General features: G+C 34.1%; 1 protein-coding gene across 1 annotated transcript in view; it reads right to left on the minus strand.

Annotated features, from left to right (window-relative positions):
• Window positions 1-1,877: 1,877 nt before the first annotated feature.
• Window positions 1,878-18,794, minus strand: part of erbb3b (erb-b2 receptor tyrosine kinase 3b) — a 34,227-nt gene continuing 17,310 nt past the window's right edge. The window contains exons 8-28 of the mRNA XM_051096742.1: window positions 17,375-17,488; window positions 17,128-17,245; window positions 16,766-16,839; window positions 16,550-16,640; window positions 13,004-13,200; window positions 12,740-12,872; window positions 12,570-12,663; window positions 10,038-10,195; window positions 9,872-9,925; window positions 9,633-9,774; window positions 9,284-9,403; window positions 9,097-9,195; window positions 8,810-8,995; window positions 8,567-8,722; window positions 6,514-6,589; window positions 6,293-6,439; window positions 6,102-6,199; window positions 5,822-6,004; window positions 5,529-5,594; window positions 3,483-3,726; window positions 1,878-3,393 (exon numbers count right to left, since the gene is read on the minus strand). Of these exons, the coding sequence (XP_050952699.1) occupies window positions 2,597-3,393; window positions 3,483-3,726; window positions 5,529-5,594; window positions 5,822-6,004; window positions 6,102-6,199; window positions 6,293-6,439; window positions 6,514-6,589; window positions 8,567-8,722; window positions 8,810-8,995; window positions 9,097-9,195; window positions 9,284-9,403; window positions 9,633-9,774; window positions 9,872-9,925; window positions 10,038-10,195; window positions 12,570-12,663; window positions 12,740-12,872; window positions 13,004-13,200; window positions 16,550-16,640; window positions 16,766-16,839; window positions 17,128-17,245; window positions 17,375-17,488 (3,347 nt within the window). The 3' untranslated portion in view covers window positions 1,878-2,596. The remainder of the gene's footprint in view (window positions 3,394-3,482; window positions 3,727-5,528; window positions 5,595-5,821; window positions 6,005-6,101; window positions 6,200-6,292; window positions 6,440-6,513; window positions 6,590-8,566; window positions 8,723-8,809; window positions 8,996-9,096; window positions 9,196-9,283; window positions 9,404-9,632; window positions 9,775-9,871; window positions 9,926-10,037; window positions 10,196-12,569; window positions 12,664-12,739; window positions 12,873-13,003; window positions 13,201-16,549; window positions 16,641-16,765; window positions 16,840-17,127; window positions 17,246-17,374; window positions 17,489-18,794) is intronic.

Consider the following 18,794-nt stretch of genomic DNA (forward strand, 5'->3'; position numbering starts at 1 on the left):
TCTAAGGCGACAATGTGTCCTATTCTGTGTCCTAAACTCCAGAAACATTGGTGTCTCATTTTAGAGCAGTCAATTAAAAGTCAATTAAACCTGTATGTGGGTGTATGTAAAAAAAAAAAAAAAAAAAATCAGATGTAACCCACTTTGTAATCATTAACATTTTCAAAAGTAACTGTAATTTAATTACACATTTTTCTCAGTAACTGTAACTAATTACGGTTATATTTATTTTGTAATTAAATTACGTAATTCCGTTACATGTAACTAGTTACTCCCCAACACTGATTAGATGCAAGTACTTAATTATTAGATACTACTATTTATTCATTAGATACTCATACTTATTATTAGATATTATTACCAAATAAATAGATACTGGTACTTATTCATTAGATACTAGTATAAATGGAAAAATTTTTCCATTGACTTCTATGGGAATCTGTCATTGAGGTATTAACTAATCCGTTTTGACTAGTATGTATTCAAGATATTAGTTTTACTAGTACTTAATCATTAAATACTAGTGCATATTATTAGATGCTCTTGCCTATTAAATGGATACTAGTTCTTTTTATGGTTACATACTAGTATTTATTCAGTAAATACTAGCTCTTAGTAGATACTAGTACTTATTCATTAGGTAATTTGACCTATTAAATAGATACTAGCACTTATTTGTTACATACTAACACTTACTGATTAGCTGTTAGGTACAAGTATTTATTGTAAATGTTACTAGTAGGATTTTTTTTTTATTTCACTAGTAAAATTTTTAATTTAAATATACTGTGGCCATTTGGACTAGTCATAACATGAGACAAGTAAAAAGCAGATATGACTAGTAAGATACAAATTGCTACTAGTATTAATTATAAAAGATATTAGTGTCTAATAAATAAGTAACACTGAATGAATAACTACTAGTATCTATTAAACAAATACTAGTATCTATTGAATAAGTACCAGTATTAAATAAATAAGTACTATCTAATGAATGCTTACTAGTATTATTTAAAAAGATACTAGTCACTGTTGGAATAATCAAGTGTCCAATATTAATAGATGATGTCAAAAACAGAATACTACCTGTATGGCAAGCTGTTTTAACATTTAGACTTGCAATAGTAAGGCTAGCATTGGTGTTGTGATGCATGTGTTCTGGCACTGTGATATGATCACAGCTTTCTAGAAAGAGAACTTAATCAAGGTTTTTCTGTTTATCAGACTGTGTGTTTGTTTTATTATTTATTAGAATAAATCGAGATCTAACAATATACATGTAATTGAGCTCGACTGGTTTCAGATTCCCGATCAAATGACTCTCAAGGGTTGGTTCATTTTAGTGAATCAAAACACTGATGCTTAAAATTATTCACTTGTTGAATCCTAAGTAGTCATGTTTGACTTCAAATTAACCAGTCTAAAAGTTAGTACACGTGAAACTGAAGCTGAAGACATATAAAAATTATAATTTGTGTTGTTATGAGTGATAGGCTATTGTATATAATTAATAAATAAAACCTGGTAAACATTAACAACAGAATATTTTTATTTCAGATAAATTATGTTCTAAATTCAGTTTTTATACCATGATTTTATAACTGTGCTGTTTACCTGTAAATTAACAAAATATGCAAGAGTCTGACTTATAGGCTTTTAGCTCAATCTATGTATGCAAACCATTCATTTGTCTTAAATTTACAAAATATTACACCAAATATTATTAATTGCCTAAACAAATATTTTTTTTTATAAAATGATTTTTACAGTTTCAATTCAAATATTTTCAAATATAATAACATACTCTAGTTTAGCAAAACACTGGTGTCAGCTAAATATTTTCATATAATAATAACAATTAAGTATGGGAGACAATAAACTTGAACGATTACTTTTACTAATAGACAAAAATCAATATACAATAGCTTTTTTTCCATAAAAGACTTGTTCCTCATTGAGTACACAAAAATCATCGTCTTAAAAACAAACATAATTCTATACAAAACCACAAGAGTTCAGAGACACACAAGTGGAGGTAGGCCAATCTTCAACACGACAAGTGATTTTATACTACAATAAAGTATAATATTTTGTAGGCACATTAGCATAAATTAGTGCTGTCAAATCGATTAATTGCAATTAATCGAATCCAAAGTAAAAGTTTGAGTGTTACATAACAACATATGTGCGTGTGCTGTGTATATTTATATGTACATATAAATATACACACATACATGTATACATTTAAAAAATGTAATATATAATGTAATATATAATACATATATTCACATTTACATATATTTAAATATGAATACACATATTCAGTATATACATACATAAATATTTCCTAAATATATATATGTACATTTGTGTATTTATATATACACAGCACACACACATTTGTTATGTAAACACAAGGTTTTACTTTGGATGCGATTAATCGCAGTTAATCGATTTGACAGCGCTAGCATAACTTATATGTTCAAATACTGAACACATGGTAGATATACGTCCTTAAAAAAAAGTTGTTGGGTTTGCCAGTCCATTCTGTTTCCACCAATGATCCATCACATTGTTTATGTTAGCCAGTCAATAATTATGTGCAAACGGTGTCCTGCTTGTGGAACAGTCTGCTGTGCCAATAGTCCGGGTTGTCAAATGAAGTGTTTTGCGCCTCCACTCCAGCACACACTTTTATGTAGGACCTGAGACCAGTGTTTTGTGGCTCCTCTCCCACAGCAGGTCTTCCCTTTACCGGAAAGTTCTGATATTCAGCCTGATCTCTGTCCTCAGAGCCAGTCCCCCCAGAAGCCTCCATGTCCACATATTCACTCCGCCGTGTAGTGAGATCAGAATCCTCATTCTCCTTACGTATTGCATTCACATTTTGATAAATCGCTTCTCTTCTGTAACTCTCCACCTCATCTGGACTGCCCGTGGGATTGTTTTGCTGGTTTATGTCGGTACGTATGTCCATGTATTCATACTCAACCACCGCTTCTTGTGGCCGTGGCTCCGTTGGTGGCTCTTCCTCTACAGGACTGCTGTCAGACTGATTCTCATCAGTACATGTTACAGTTCCAACCAGACTGTTTTCACAAGCAGCAGACTCAACGCTGTCCCCTTCAGGCACACTAGCACCTTTTTCTGACAGTTCGGTTTGTGTTGAGTCAGTGTCTCTCTTCTGAGGTAAAACGCTGCATGTGTAAGGAGAAGCAGGGGAGGATGGATTGCTCAGTGCTGATGAGCCATCAGTGCTATCTGTGGGTGAAGCAGAAAGCCGAGAAGGCTGTTTGTTCATTAGCTCGTACTCTTGTACTTCTGTTTTTGGTGGTGGGAGAGCAGTCTTGGAGCTTCTGGATGTCCTACTATGAGGAACCGCGCTTCTGGAACCTAAATGAGAAGATATGTCTTATAAAAATGGCATCGGGTTAAGTTGCAATAATGACTCTAGATAAACTGCGAGTGCAGTATTGTTTTACCTCTCTCTGTGGGCAACACGTATCCGTAATTGTCCTCGTCTACACCCTCCAGACCTGAGGAAAATGGATCTGAGGCCACAGAGACGCCGGTGGATATGGCGCTGTCCATACGGCTATGACCTCTGTGTAGACTACCTGTTTGAGAACTAAGTTCGGACATTTCCATGTCCACCATGGTCCCCCTGCCCTCTGAGCACTCGGACTCTGTCCTCACAGAGCCCATCTTCCTTCTTTGGGCTCTCATCTGTGTGGGAACAATACAAATAGATTATTTCAACTTCTGTCTTCTTATGTGATCTAATGCAATGCTTTTCAATTGTTTCATTAATATTATGAAATATTATTGCAATTTAAAAGAATAGTTTTCTATCTTAATATACTTTAAAATGTATAATTTATAATATAATATATATAATTTATAATTTATTTCTGTGATCAAAGCTGAATTTTCATCATCATTACTCCAGTCTTAAGTGTCACATGATCTTTCAGAAATCTTCTAATATGCTGATTTATTATTAATGTTGGAAACAGTTGTGCTGCTTTATATATACATATATATATATATATATATATATGTATATATATACAGTAGTAGTCATTTGAAGTGGATCAAAACCTTTCATCAAAGTTGTCCAAAACAACCAAAACAATACCCATTCTTGTCTTAGGACAACTCTGATTAACTTTTTTGATCCACTTCAAATGTTGACTACTGTATATCAGGATACTTTGATGAATAAAAAGTTAAAAAGAACACCAATTAATTTCAAATAGAAACCATTATGAAGATAGAAAAGTCTTTTCTATTTCAATTACAAATAGAAAGTCTTTTCTATTACTTTTTATCAGATTAACACATTTTTGCTGACTAAAAGTACTAATTTCTTTCATACAAAGAAAGACAGAAAAAAAATTACTGACCACAAACTTTATGTATCACATCTAATTAACATACTGTAGTGTATATTGTTACAAAATATTTCTATTTTGAATAAATGCTGTTCTTTTTAACATTTTACGCAGAGAATCCTGAAAAGGTATCACAGGTTCCAAAAAAAAAAAGCAACATGACTATTTCCAGGACTGATAATTAATCAGCATATTAGAATGATTTCTGAAGGATCATGTGACACTGAAGACAGAAGTAATGATGTTGAAAATTCAGCTTTGCATCACATAATACATATTAAATTTTAAAGTATATTGAAATAGAAAACCAATATTTTAAATAGCAATAATATTCCAGATTATTACTGTTTTTTCTGTATTTTTAATCAAGTAAATGCAGCCTTAATGAGCAGAAAAGACTTCTTTAAAAACATTAAAAATCCTACTGATCCCAAACTTTTGAATGGCAGTGTATATATAAATATAAAAATAATAATATAAATAATACAATAATGAAAATATATATCATTATATTTTTATATTATAATAGATTAAATAATAATGTAAATATAAATATAAATATAAAAATTACTCCAATATTACACTTTAATACTAAAACTGAAATCATATTTTTTTAAATCTTCCCTCAGTAACTACTGGTTAAACAAATTATTAGTTAAGTAATGTTATATAATAAAAAACAAGCAGTTTTGTCATTATTGCACCAGAATTCTATGAAATATTGAATATTTGAATAATGTGTGGTACCTTTGAATCAAAATGGTTGAAACCACTTTTTCAGTAAGTCAGTATTTTCTAGGTCAATTATTTTGCTCCAGTATGGTAACGTAATATATAATAGACAAATAATATTTCATAATATAAGTAATAGAAAAGCCTATTATTTAATGTTGCATTCTCTTACACAGTATATTTGAGTCTTTAAGTATAAAATATATAGCTGACTTTAGATTTTATGAAAGGTGTTTTTCACACAAGGATTATATATGGGGGTCTTTTGAACCAAAAAGTGTGGAGCCCCTATCTAATACATGGTCATACTGTGATATAATAAAAAAGTTCATTTGAACTTAAACCCTGAAGTTACATGTAACTATAGTCAAGTCAGCATGATCAGATGAAATGAAAGCTGACCTGTCTATGGTCCTCGCCTGGGGTCATGGGGAGATAGCCTATCGGTGTTGTGTGATCTGTGGTGGCCTGAAGAGAGAGAAAAAATGATTTCAATTAAATGCTGTTCTTTTGAACTCTGTAGTCACCAAAGAATCCTGAAAAAAAATCAGCATATTAGACTGATTTCTGAAGGATCATGAGACACTGAAGACCAGAGTAATGATGCTGAAAATTCAGCTTTGTAATCACAGGAATAAATTACATTTTACATGATATTGAAATAGAAAATATATTTTAAATTGCAAACATCTCACCCTGTAGGAGGTCATACGGTGGCGAGAATGACTTCTAGTTGGTGACAGCTGGAGGGGAGGAGTAGCAAACCCACCCTGCAATACCTCATCGTCATCATCGTCCTCCTCCAGGTTTGCCTCTAAATGAGAGGCTTTAACATATCTTTGATGGCTTTCATCTGCACCAGCGCAATTCTGAGGAAGCTACATTTTGACACAGTAATCAGCATTAAAAACAATGACAAACTTGCTTCCTGGTACATATATTTAAACACTTTCAAATAAAATCCTGATTTCTTACTTTCACCACAAGGTATCGTGGTGGATCCCTTGCCATTCTCGTAAATTCACTGGCGAGCTCTTTAAATGTAGGCCTTACATTTTCATCAATCATCCAGCCTGAGAATAGAGGGGTTAAAAATGTGTTTATACAGATGTTCAGTGCTCTAAATTCATTAAATGTTTCCCAAATGTGTCTAGCATCTGCCTTACACTTGACCATGACCATGTAGACATCTATGGTGCAGATTTGCGGTTGAGCCAGTCGCTCTCCTTTCTCTAATAGACCTGGCACATCATGGGGATGCATGGATGCATATGGCTCAGCTCCATATGACATCATTTCCCAAACAGTCACCCCTGGAATGAGTAAGAAGAACGTCAAATACCTAAACAAAATCAAACACCTGATATTCTACAGCACCGAGACTCACCATAGCTCCACACATCACTCTGATGAGTGTATCTTCTGAAGAGGATACTCTCTAATGCCATCCATTTGATTGGCATCTGAAAAAGAGGCCATATTAAAACATCAGCAACTTCAACAGATGATGCCTTCTTACTACACTTGCAGTTTTCTCATAAAAATAACAAATTATCACCCCCTTCACTAGGTGGTCTGAGAATTTATATACAGTTTATACCACTCGTTTTTCTAAAGAAACATTGTCCTACCCTGAGCTCACTGGGTTTTAACTGATTCCCTAAAGCGTGCAGGGAGTTTGGTGGGGGTAATTGAGAACGAATGGGGGAAGGTCACGTGAGCGAGGTTATGCCTCCATCGTGATATGATTGGATATGACGGATATGATTGGTACATGCGATAGATCGCCTCTCGTGTTTGTGCGTGTTACAAGACTTAAAAAGACTTAAAAAGGCCTGAAAACATGATTTTTGGCAGTTTTTAGTGAGTAATCAGCTTTGTGAAATTTAAAGCAAATCTCTGTGTCTATGACCAATATTAACCAAGCTTTGATGATTGATGATCTGAAAAATTCAAAAGTAGTTAAAAGTTAGCTATTGAAAAAATAGCTGAACATAAGTTCACAAATAAAATTTTTAAATTATTATGGCTTAAGGTTTTTTTGGAATAAATGTAAAATGCTTAAAAACACTAACTTCATGAGATTCATACTTGGTTTTAATAAACAAAATATTGATTACACTTAGTGTAAAAAATTATAAAATAATTTTTCCCTCTTTTTCAGATAGTGTACACTTTAGCTCAAAAGTTTACAACCCCCTTTCAAAATCTGCAAAATGTTAATTATTTTACTAAAATAAGAGGGATCATACAAAATGCATGTTATTGTTTATTTACTACTGACCTGAATAAGATATTTCACATAAAAGACATTTACATATAGTTCACAAGAGAAAATAATAGCTGAATTTATAAAAATAACCTTGTTTAAAAGTTTACATACACTTGATTCTTAATACTGTGTTGTTACCTGAATGATCCACATCTGTGTGTGTGTTTTGATCAGTGATAGTTGTTCATGAGTCTCTTGTTTGTCCTGAACACTTAAACTGACTGCTGTACTTACAGTCATTACAGTCAATCCTTCAGGTCCCACAAATTCTTTTCCAGTATTTCATTGTATGTGAACCCTTTTCAGCCACTTTTCAAACACTCACTGATGCTCCAGAAAGAAAAAAACATGCATTAAGACTATTACAGGGGGTGAAAACTTTTGAACAGAATGGAGATGTGTACATTTTTTTTTTATTTTGCTTAAACATATATATATATATATATATATATATATATATTTTAATTTAGTACTGCCATTCAGATGGTACAGAAGATAATTACACATTTCCCAGAAGACAAAATAAGTTAAAATTAGCCAGAGCTTCAAATTAAAAAAATAATTCACCCCCCGGCTCTTAATGCATGGTTTTTCCTCAGTAAATGTTTGAACCTTCTGTAATAGTCCCTCAGTTGTCCTCGGTGTGAAAAGATGGATCTCAAAATCATACAGTCATTGTTGGAAAGGGTTCAAATACACAAAAATGCTGGAAAACCAAAGAATTTGTGGGACCTGAAGGATTTTTCTGAAGTACGGCAGTCAGTTTAACTGTTCAGGACAAATAATGAACTCATAAAAAACAATCACTAAACAAAAAAACACATCTGTGGATCATTCAGGTAACAACACAGTGTTAAGAATCAAGTGTATGTAAACTTTTGAAAAGGTTCATATTTATACATTCAACTATTATTTTCTCTTGTGGACTATATGTAAACATCTTTTCTTATTCATGTCAGTATTAAATTATTAAATAAGCAATAACATGCATTTTATATGATCCCTCTTAATTTGGGAAAATTAACATTTTACAGATTCTGAGAGGGAGATGTAAACTTTTGACCTCTGGCGTAAGTAATGTTTATTTAACCAATAAAATGCAGCTGGGACATGAATATACATTTGATGTTAAAAAAAAGTATCAGGAGAAGTTTAATCTGTAAATTACCTTGTGTTCACTGTACACATATTTCTTATCATCTGGATACAGCAGGTCTACAACCCCAAAGTCTGAGATCTGCACTATGTAGTCACTCTTGAGCAACACGTTGCGAGCAGCGAGGTTCCTATGGGCTATGCCGTGCTCCTCAAGATAATACATTCCCTAAAGATACATACAAATATTGTATATAAACATTATCCACCAACAAGCTTTGTGTTACATACTATTTCTCATCTTCAGTCATCTCACCTTTGCAATCTGCACACACCAATTGAGCAGACGCTGTGGATCCAGGTTGTCTTTGTGCTGGCGAAGGTGTTGCAGTAAGGATCCGTGAGGACTGAGCTGGGTGACCAGCTGTAGACTCGTCCCTGGACAGATCCCAAGAAGACGCACTATATACGGGTGATCCAGGCTTCCCATCGCAAGCATGTGCTGCAGACAGGTGAATAATGAATATGAAGGCCTAAATCAACACTGTATTGCAACATTGTTGCAATTATTGTATTGTACATTATTGCAAGCTAATGTCTCACATCAGTAATCTCTGTGAAGGTCTGCCGGCCACTGCGGTCTTGGATTGTCTTTATTGCTACAGGGATTTTTAGAGAGTCTCCTTCAGGAATCCAAAAGCCCTGAGGAAAAAGTCACTTAAGCTTAATTACAGTTCAGAGAACAGGTAACTCGGTTTAAGGCTGAACGTAATGTGTGAGCCATTCCAACCTTATTCACAGTGCCAAAGACGCCGTAGCCTAAAAGTTTGCCCTTTCGCAACTCTTGTGGTTTTAGGATACGAGCATGCACTTTTGTCCCCTTCTCTCCTGGATCCAGTGGCTCCATGCTCTGTGTGGAGACAGGAGGAAATTCAGAATTTATCAAAAATATCTTAATTTGTGTTCTGAAGATGAACGAAGCTCTTACGGGTTTGGAACACCATGAGGGTGAGTAATAGTTGACAGAATGTTTATTTTTGAGTGAACTATCCAACAAATGAAGAATGCATGGAACCTTATTTTTACATTTATGTAAGTTAAGTAATGAGCTTTGTATTTAAGCAGATGACATGGCTCACCTCACCACTCTCCAGGTACCTTCTCAGTGCTCTTTTGCGGCGGATGGCCAGGCCTCTGTGATACAGCATACCAAGCACAAACAGTGCCAGGAGCACGATGATACAAGCAAACACAGCAACTGCTATACCTGCGATCTGAGAGCTGGGAGGAAGGTGTTTGGTTGAGGAAAGCATAATTGATGTATACATCTGACAAGGTTTGTGCTCTCTGATTGTAACCAGAAGAGGGCGCTACTAACCTGTTCACAAGTCTGTCAACCTCTATACAGTTGGTGAGCGCAGGGCCTGTGCATCTGTTGAGGGGACAAAATAACCAAAACGAATTTTTCATTTCATCCACAGTGTTCTCAGAACGAACAACCTGAACTGACATCTGTGGAGCGTGTTAATTTTAGTGCGACTTACCCTCTTGTGCAGTTGAGGTGACAGGGCTTACAATGACCTTCTGCATTTGGATATTTAAATATGGTCTGACCCTTTTCCCCGTTTACTCCATTAGGACAAGTAGAAACGCAGTGAGGGCCATCCATCAGGTTCGAGCATGCTTCACACTGATCAGCACCCTGATGCACAAAAAAGAGAGACGACAAACTTATATAAGTTATTTATTAGTAAAACAAATATTCCTGTCACTAAGCACCTGTGCTAAGACAAACATTTTGGATGAATTTCTTTTTTTAAGTCACTGTTAAAATGTCATGCATTGCACAATAAACAGTTCTGAATCAAAGAGCCTGCAAAGCCGGTTTGGCAGGTTACTGTAATCAAGCGAACATGCAGACATTACACAGAGAGTGTGTGGGTTGGATTTTCTTTTACCGTAAAATGCCTTTGTTCACAACGTTATCAAAACACCCTCTAGCACTATCATAAGAAACATGTAAGAGATTGATTAAAAATGTGTCAAGTAGACACTGGTAGAAACAAAGACTTGGACATCTTAAAGTGTAAGAAAAACAAATCAGATGGAACACGGACAGAATCTAAGCGGGAAAAAATGTAAACTATTTTCCTCTAAGTGGGGTAAAATTTAACTGCAAGAGGATACGCAGACTGTCATTTTATAGATAAAAGCTAGGATATGACTTGTGCACAGGAGCAGAAACTTATATCTGAATAGTTGCTAAAATAGTTTAGTAAATAGTTGCTACATGCCTATAATGGTTTTACAGACACAGAAATCTATAGAAGAAGAAAGCTACACGGCTTTGAGATTATCAAATTAATAAATTATCAAAACATACAAACTAACAAACAAACAAATGAGTCACAATTTAAAAAAAATAATCAGTCAATATCTAATTTCATGTAATTTAGGATGAGAAAAATAACTTTAAAAAGAATATTTAATGCCACATTTTGACAAGTGTTATTCTAATATTACTTACATTATTTTAATAGTTTTCAGTTTTCATTTTTATTTTAGTTTGTATTAGTTATTTTTTTATGTGGCTTTGTCATTATTTTATTTTATATACATTTCTATTTAACTTTAGTTTATTTCTATTTCAGTTTTACTTGATCAAAAACTTAGAAATGTTGGCAATTAACAGAAATGTTTTTTGTCACATTTTTATTTTTATATTTAATGGGACAGTCATTAATAGGGCCTATAAAATTTTATTTATTTATTTATTTATTTTTTGGATTCTGTTTTTTTTCCATTTGAATTTTTTTTAGACTTTAGATTTTACTTTTTTGTTTTAACTCAGCTTTATTTTTTACTAAATTCTGTGTTTTCAGTTAATTTTCTGGATTCCATTTTAATGATTTCATTAAATTTGAATAATTAAAAGCATCTCAAATTTATTGATTTTATAAAATGTATTTATTATTTTATTATATTAGGCTATTCCTCTTTTTTTCCATAAATACTGTGTATTTACACTAATATATAATGTTAATGTTATTAAAATAATGTTGCAATAATAATTTGATTATTATTACTATTATTATTACATATAACAACAAGTAATATTTTTCTGTCACAGTTTCTTCAAGTTAAACCAAACTTTTATGTTTTATGACAACAGTTTTTTCTCAAAAGAAATTATAAAATGCAGTTCTAGAGATTGTTCATGTATTCAAATACTCATATACTGAGGCGGCAAAGGCATCACGAACATCTCGCTTGCTTCAGTACGCGTGTAGTAAATGAAACCACGCGTCTGTTTTTTTTTTTACAAAGAGACATGCTGAGCATGCAGAATTCTTATTTAAATAGTATTTTTGTGGCTTAATATTCATAGACACTAGTCCATATTGCATTTTGATTTCAGTGTACTGACCTACTTTAGATTTATTCATCCAAAATTTGTCAAGTTCCATGACATTCCGTGTTATGCAGTAAATTCTGTTTTAAAGACTGGATTCTGCGATTCCGTCTGCATTTTCTGCATTGCGGAATCCAGTCATAAAAAACGAAATTACTGTACAACGCGGAATGTCACGGAATTTGCCGAATTTTGGATGAATAAATTGTAGGTCAAAGTAGGTTAAACTCTCATACTCTTGTGAACGTGTGTTGAACACTGGCAAGAAGAGAAGAAATTGTTGAATAAAGCTGTATTTTTATTTTTATTTTGTTTGCGCACAAAAAGTATTCTTGTAGCTTCATAAAATTATGGCTGAACCACTGATGTCACATGGACTATTTTAACAATGTCCTTACTACCTTTCTGGGCCTTGAACGTGTCAGTTGCGTTGCCGTCTATGCGTGGTCAGAAAGCTTTTGAATTTTTTTAAAAAATGTCTTAATTTGTGTTCTGAAGATAAACAAAGGTATTACGGGTTTGGAACGACATGAAAATGAGTAATTAATGATAATTTTCATTTTTAGGTGAACTATCCCTTTAAATGAATGAAAATAACAACACTGAAATGAGCCCCCATGGACAGCTAAAGCAAAATGAAAAAAGAAAAGACTAAGTTGCATACTTTTCCTCGACATGTTTGTTTCCCATTCTGAGGTAAACACTCAGGGTGACAAGCAAGGCACTCTCCATTCGATGCTGCAAACTCTCGTGGCTCTCTGTGGACACAAGCAGTCCTTCAGACACTGGCCCAACTTTCAATAAACTTACAACAAATCTACCAAGCACACTGACCCAGAGTAGAGGTTGCAGTGGGATACACAGGTGCCGTGCCGACTGTGGTTCCTGCATGACAAACACTGCTCAGGCCCCGGGCCCCAACATCCTGCGTCTGAGCACAGTGGATCACACACATGGCCCTCTTCCTCTGTTTACATGAACACAGACATGCAAAGCAAACGATTGTTTGTGTACAACTTAACGATGGACAACAAAATAATAACATACATATGTGAAAGAAGCAGTATGCATTCTCCAGTTAGTGGGAACTTAACTTACCACACTTGATTTGGGGTTTGTTGTCCTTGATGTCATTATCACGGTTACCGGTCACAATTTGGCTCCAGTCGACGGTGTGATGATAGCACAGGTTTTTATTTTGAGTGATGTACACACTGCCATCACTGATCTCACGCAAGGAACGCAGTCCCAGAGATGTGAGGGAGGGAATCTTCATCACCAACAAAGAGAAGGGCCTAACGGTGCAAATGACATGAATGAGAAAATGCAGCATAAAAAGGAAAACAAATGAAGGAAGGGACAGATCCACAATGATTTCCCTTGAGAACTTATAAGCACCCGTGTCAGATCACAAAACAAAAGCAGATGAACGATTCATGACCCTCATCTGATGTCAGTTTGAATATGTGCTCATACATGCCCCAATTATCCTTACGGAAACATTTCACAACCCAACAGGAATACTGTAGTCATTACTTGGAACCCACAGCAGGATAAAAACAATGTTTGTGCATGTGACTGAGAGACAGAGCAGAACAGAAATACCAGTTTTCAGAGGGTTAGTTTGGCGGGTTGCAGGGAGTACATACCTCTTGGGGCTGCGGGACAGATATAAGCGCATGTGGAGAATGAGGGGAGTAACATACAAAACACAGGGAACACAAAAAAACAATGGTGAGACGCATGCACAATGTTAAACACTGCAGGATTAAAAAGCATTAAAACATTTAGTGGAGAGGCAAACATTTAAGATTCAGGATTAAATAAAATAAACACGGGATGTGATTGGGATATGACGCACAAAATAATGACAAATGTGCCACACAGAGTCCAAAATTACAGATAAATGAAATTTAAATTCTGTACTATTTCATCTAAACAACTGAAAAATAAAATATTAAGAACTAAAATCACTCTTATTACATATTGTCATTTGGCAGAAAGAGGACAACAGAAGCAAAAAACAACAACAAAAGAGCAATATTAAGTACTGTGACAAGTTCCAGTTAGTCTAATACAGTACACACGGCCATTTTTAAAAAAAATAAATAAATAAAAAGAAAAGAAATAAATAGAATAGAAAAAGAATAGAGAAAGCTAGTGTTAGTGAGCCTTATTATTATTATTTTTTCATTCTTCAGGAAAACCTAGGCATCAGCATATGGACTTTCATTCTGAGACTGATTTACTTTGAGAAAGATTTACTTTAAGTGAGCATTAGATGGTGGTAAAAGGAGTGTATACAATTAGCAAATGAGTATAAACAATTACATATTATATATTGTCTGATTGCCGTTTAAAAGTTTGGGATTAGTAAGATTTTTTTTTAAGAAATTAATACTTTTAGTCATCAAGGATGTATTAAATTGATCAAAAAATTTACATCTTAAAAACACTTGTATTTTTAGATTTACAAGATTTCTGTTTGAAACAGATGCCGTTCTTTTAACCTTTCCATCAAAAAATAAAGACATTTGTTGATACTGAATTTTACCAAAGAACTCTAAAAGGCCGACACTGATTCGGTATGCCGTTCCAAATCTTATGATTTTTGGCCACACTGGTCAGAAGTTATAAGCAGAAATGTACGTTTTTTTCATATTTTTGACCAGTAGGTGGAGCTATGCCAAAACTATTCATGTGCCCTCAGTTCATGCTTGTTATAACAGGTCAGAATCCACTAAAGCTTTGGAGATATGGCATCATGTCCATTATTGCACAAACTTCGTCAAATTCGTTAACACGCTTTACGAAAACGGTTTAGTATATATCAAAAGCTTTTGATAACTTTTTACCAGAATGCTCTAAAGATGATCCGAGCCAATTTTGGTGAAAATTTGGACATTAAATTGTCTAGGACAAATTTGAAAAAGTAGATTTTTTGGAAAACTCTAAATTGCTCTAAAATCTCTAAAAATCTTGACCGTAGAAATGCAATGTTTGGTATGCATTCAACTCGGTATGAGACAAGTAATCCGAAGAAAAGTTTTGCTTTTAAACCTTATGGTTTAAAAGTTATTCTCAGAAACATGAATGAAAATTTGTCCTGTTGGTGGTACTAGAAAGTTTAAGTAAGAGACTCCAAATTTGCTGTGGATAATAATGAGAATGTCTTCTATCTGTGTGGCAAATTTCATAACTTTCCCACAAGCGATTCTGTAAGATTCATAACAATACGCTACAGCGTTTGAAAAATACAGCACTGTACTACAAAATTTAAATGGTCCACGCTTAAAATGGCTAAAGCTGGGAAGCCACTCTAATTCTAACGAGAACACTACTTTGATTTTTGATAAACAAAAATATAATTTTTTTATATGTTTTCACCAGTAAGTCACGAAACTACTCATGTGCCCTCAGGTCATGCTTGTTATAACACATATCAAATTTGGTCTGAATCTGCTAAAGCAGAGGTCACCAAACTTGATCCTGGAGGGCTGGTGTCCTGCAGAGTTTAGCTTCAACTTGCCTCAACACACCTGCCTGGAAGTTTCAAGTATACCCAGTAAGACCTTGATTAGCTGGTTCAGGTGTGTTTTGATAAGGTTGGAGCTCCAGGGCCGTGTGTGGTGACCCCTGTGATAAAGTGTTGAGAAGATATAGCCTTGTGTCCATTTTTGCATGAATTTTGTCAAATTGATTAATACGCTTTATGACAACGGTTTGGTATAGCAAAAAGCTATTGATAACTTTTGGCCAGAATGCTCTGAAGATGATCTGACCCAACTTTGGTGAAAAGATGAATTCTAGGATGAGAAAATTCAAAACTGTGAAAATCTGATGATTTGAGTTAAAGACTCAAAATTTGCTGTAAATAATGATGAAAATGTCTCCTATCCATATGCCAAATTTCATAACTTTCCCACAAGCGATTTTATAAAATTCATAATACTACAGTAAAGCATTGAAAAATACAGCATTTTACAACAAATTTTGAAATGGTGCACGCTCAGAATGGCTGACATGGGTATACCGCTAATCTAACAAGATCACTCTTTTGATTTTTGGTCAAACTGGTCAGAAATTATAAACTAAAATGTCAAATTTTTATATCTTTTGACCAATAGGTGCCGAAACTACTCATGTGCCCTCAGGACATGCTTGGTATAACATGTATCAAGTTTGGTCCAAATCCGCTAAAGCGTTGCATTAATGCCTTATGCCCATTTTTGGACAAATTTTGGCAAATTCGTTAACGCTTTACAAAAACAGTTTGTCATATCAAAAAGCTTTTGATAACTTTCAGCCAGCATTGTCTGAAGATTTTGGTGAAAATTGGACAAAAGTTGACTTTTTGCAAAATTCAAAATTTACATATAAATTTTGGTATGCATTCGACTCGGCCAAATTTCATACCTTTCCTGCAATTGGTTCTATGGGCTGCCATAAACACAGTAAACATAGTAAACAAGAAACATCTTTTTTGAAATAACAATACTGCAGTATATACATTTCCATGGCCAGTAAGAAACATTCGTGACAATTCACCCACCATTTGCATGTGTGGAAAAAGGTTAATATTGGACCCTGTGAACACACATTAAACACATACTCTTTCATACACCTACACACTCTCAGTCTTACTTGTGTAGAGATCTTCCCTGAATGGTGGTGAGACTGGAGAAAACAGACAGATCGTTGAGTTCATCAGGCCAAGACTGAATGTTCAAAATTCCTACAAATCACACACACACACACACCGTTGAGTCACAACGTGACACTCAATGACGTAACAAAAGCTACAGCAACAAGAACACAAACAGAGAGCAGTCAGTTCAAACCTAAAATAAAGCAGCATACCAGTGATTTCTCTCACAGTGTTAAAAACTTTGAGTTTTTCAGGCTCCAGAGGTGGTATGTTATGATAGACATCTCTGCAGAATAAAAACAGTGTGGATATTAGCATAAACAATTTCAGTAATGGACTCCCTGTGGCCGCTCATCAATCAGCTCTGTTTATTCATCAGTTAATAATACGTGAAGCGCTGTTGAAGACAGAATCTGAGGTGAGAAACAGCCTGTGAATCACATGTGAAGGCCTAATTAAAGCTTTCGATGACATTACAGGGCAAAGGTCTTGAATATAGCACAGACTGTTTATGACACAGTGTTGTTCAGGTCTAAAAGAGCTTATCAAAAAAGTGTGCTCATGTGTGTCTTACCCTTTGATACCTAAGATCAGAAAATGTAGACTTCCTTGGATCTTGGTACAGTTGATAAAGCTGTCTATGTTATTGGAGTCCACCGTCTGTCTATGATTTGCTCCCGTTCCCTCACATACTACATACACAGAGAAAAAGAAAAAAATCTGAGGGGCCACATCACACCAAATGAACGGTCTCTTATTTAAGACTCATAAGCGTACACTGCATTCAGCTGCTGTGGTCTAGTAAATTAAATAATGGTTACCTTTGGGGCACAGGCCAATACAAAGTTCACACTGCTTAATGCCATTTTTCTTTTTTTCTCTTTTACCAGGAGGGCAACTACTCACACATGCACTGCCATCCACAATAAAGTGTCCTGAAAAAAAACATAACAGGAGAATAAAGACATCTATTCTACATACTGCACTCTTCATTATGTGTCTTAAGAGAGTTACAAGAACTCTTTTTTTATTTAATGTACTACCGCTATTACAGCATTACATATAATCACAGTACTCAAAGAAGAGCCATTTGCCATAAAAGTATATTTAGCAAAACTTCTATAAAAAATATGTTTATGTATACATACAATTTCTAAAAATAAAATTATTACAATCATAAAAATATATAGGTGTGATAGTAAGTGACAGTAAGTTTTCTTTAGTAGACTTTTGGTATTTGGTATCTCTGATATGATTTGTTCGCGTTTCTTAAGTCAAATAACAAATAAACACATTTAAAATGACTATAAATGAAAATTAAAATGATAAAATGTCTATTTTAAAGGTTTTTACATTTTTTTGTTGTTTTTGAATGATTTATGTAGGGTTTTTTGTTTCTGTGGCTTTCTGAATATGCTGTCTCTGATTGAATTTGTTCACGTTGCTTAAGTCAAATACAAAAATGTACATATTTTAAACGACTACAAAAAAATAATTAAAATGATAAAATGCTTATTTTTGGAGGTTTTTAAAAATATTTATTTATTTATATTTTGATTGGGGTTTTTTGTTCATTTTTGTGACTTTCTGTATATGCTTTTAATGGGAAGTAAAAGTCTGTTTTCTTTAGTAGACTTTTGGCATCTTTGATTTAATTTGCTCACATTGCTTAAGTCAAATTAAAATGTATAAATTTAAAATGACTATAAATAAAAATAATTCAAATGATAAATGTGTATTTCTAAAAGTTTTTTACATTTTTATTTATTGTTTTTGTTTTTGTATTTAAATGATTTATGTAGGGTTTTTTGTTTCTGTGACTTTCTGAATATGCTTTTAATGGGAAGTAAAAATCAGTTTTCTTTAGTAGACTTTTGGTATCTCTGATTTGATTTGTTCATGTTGCTCAAGACTAGCAACCAAACACTGTGGTTTAAAACCATGTATTATCATACAATTCCTAAAAATGGGACCATCCATCTCTCCTGTGCTTTATTTACTCTCTGCCGCCAACGCAGGTGGTGTTTGGCGAGTGTTAATTGTGGACTCTCTGTCCGCAAATTTAATCTAAAAGTACAGGGGAGTGGTGTAGCACCATTCAAATCTGCCGTTTGTTTAAACGTGTCTTGTTTACCATGTAGTTCATGGTCCTCCATGGATACGTCTGTGCAGTTCTGATGCACCGTCAATGAGGCATATCATCCAGCTTTCTCAGTGAATGCTCCCAGAGTTCATTCACAG

This window comes from Labeo rohita, chromosome 23 (assembly GCF_022985175.1).
Source record: "Labeo rohita strain BAU-BD-2019 chromosome 23, IGBB_LRoh.1.0, whole genome shotgun sequence".
In the NCBI taxonomy this organism is placed as follows: domain Eukaryota; kingdom Metazoa; phylum Chordata; class Actinopteri; order Cypriniformes; family Cyprinidae; genus Labeo; species Labeo rohita.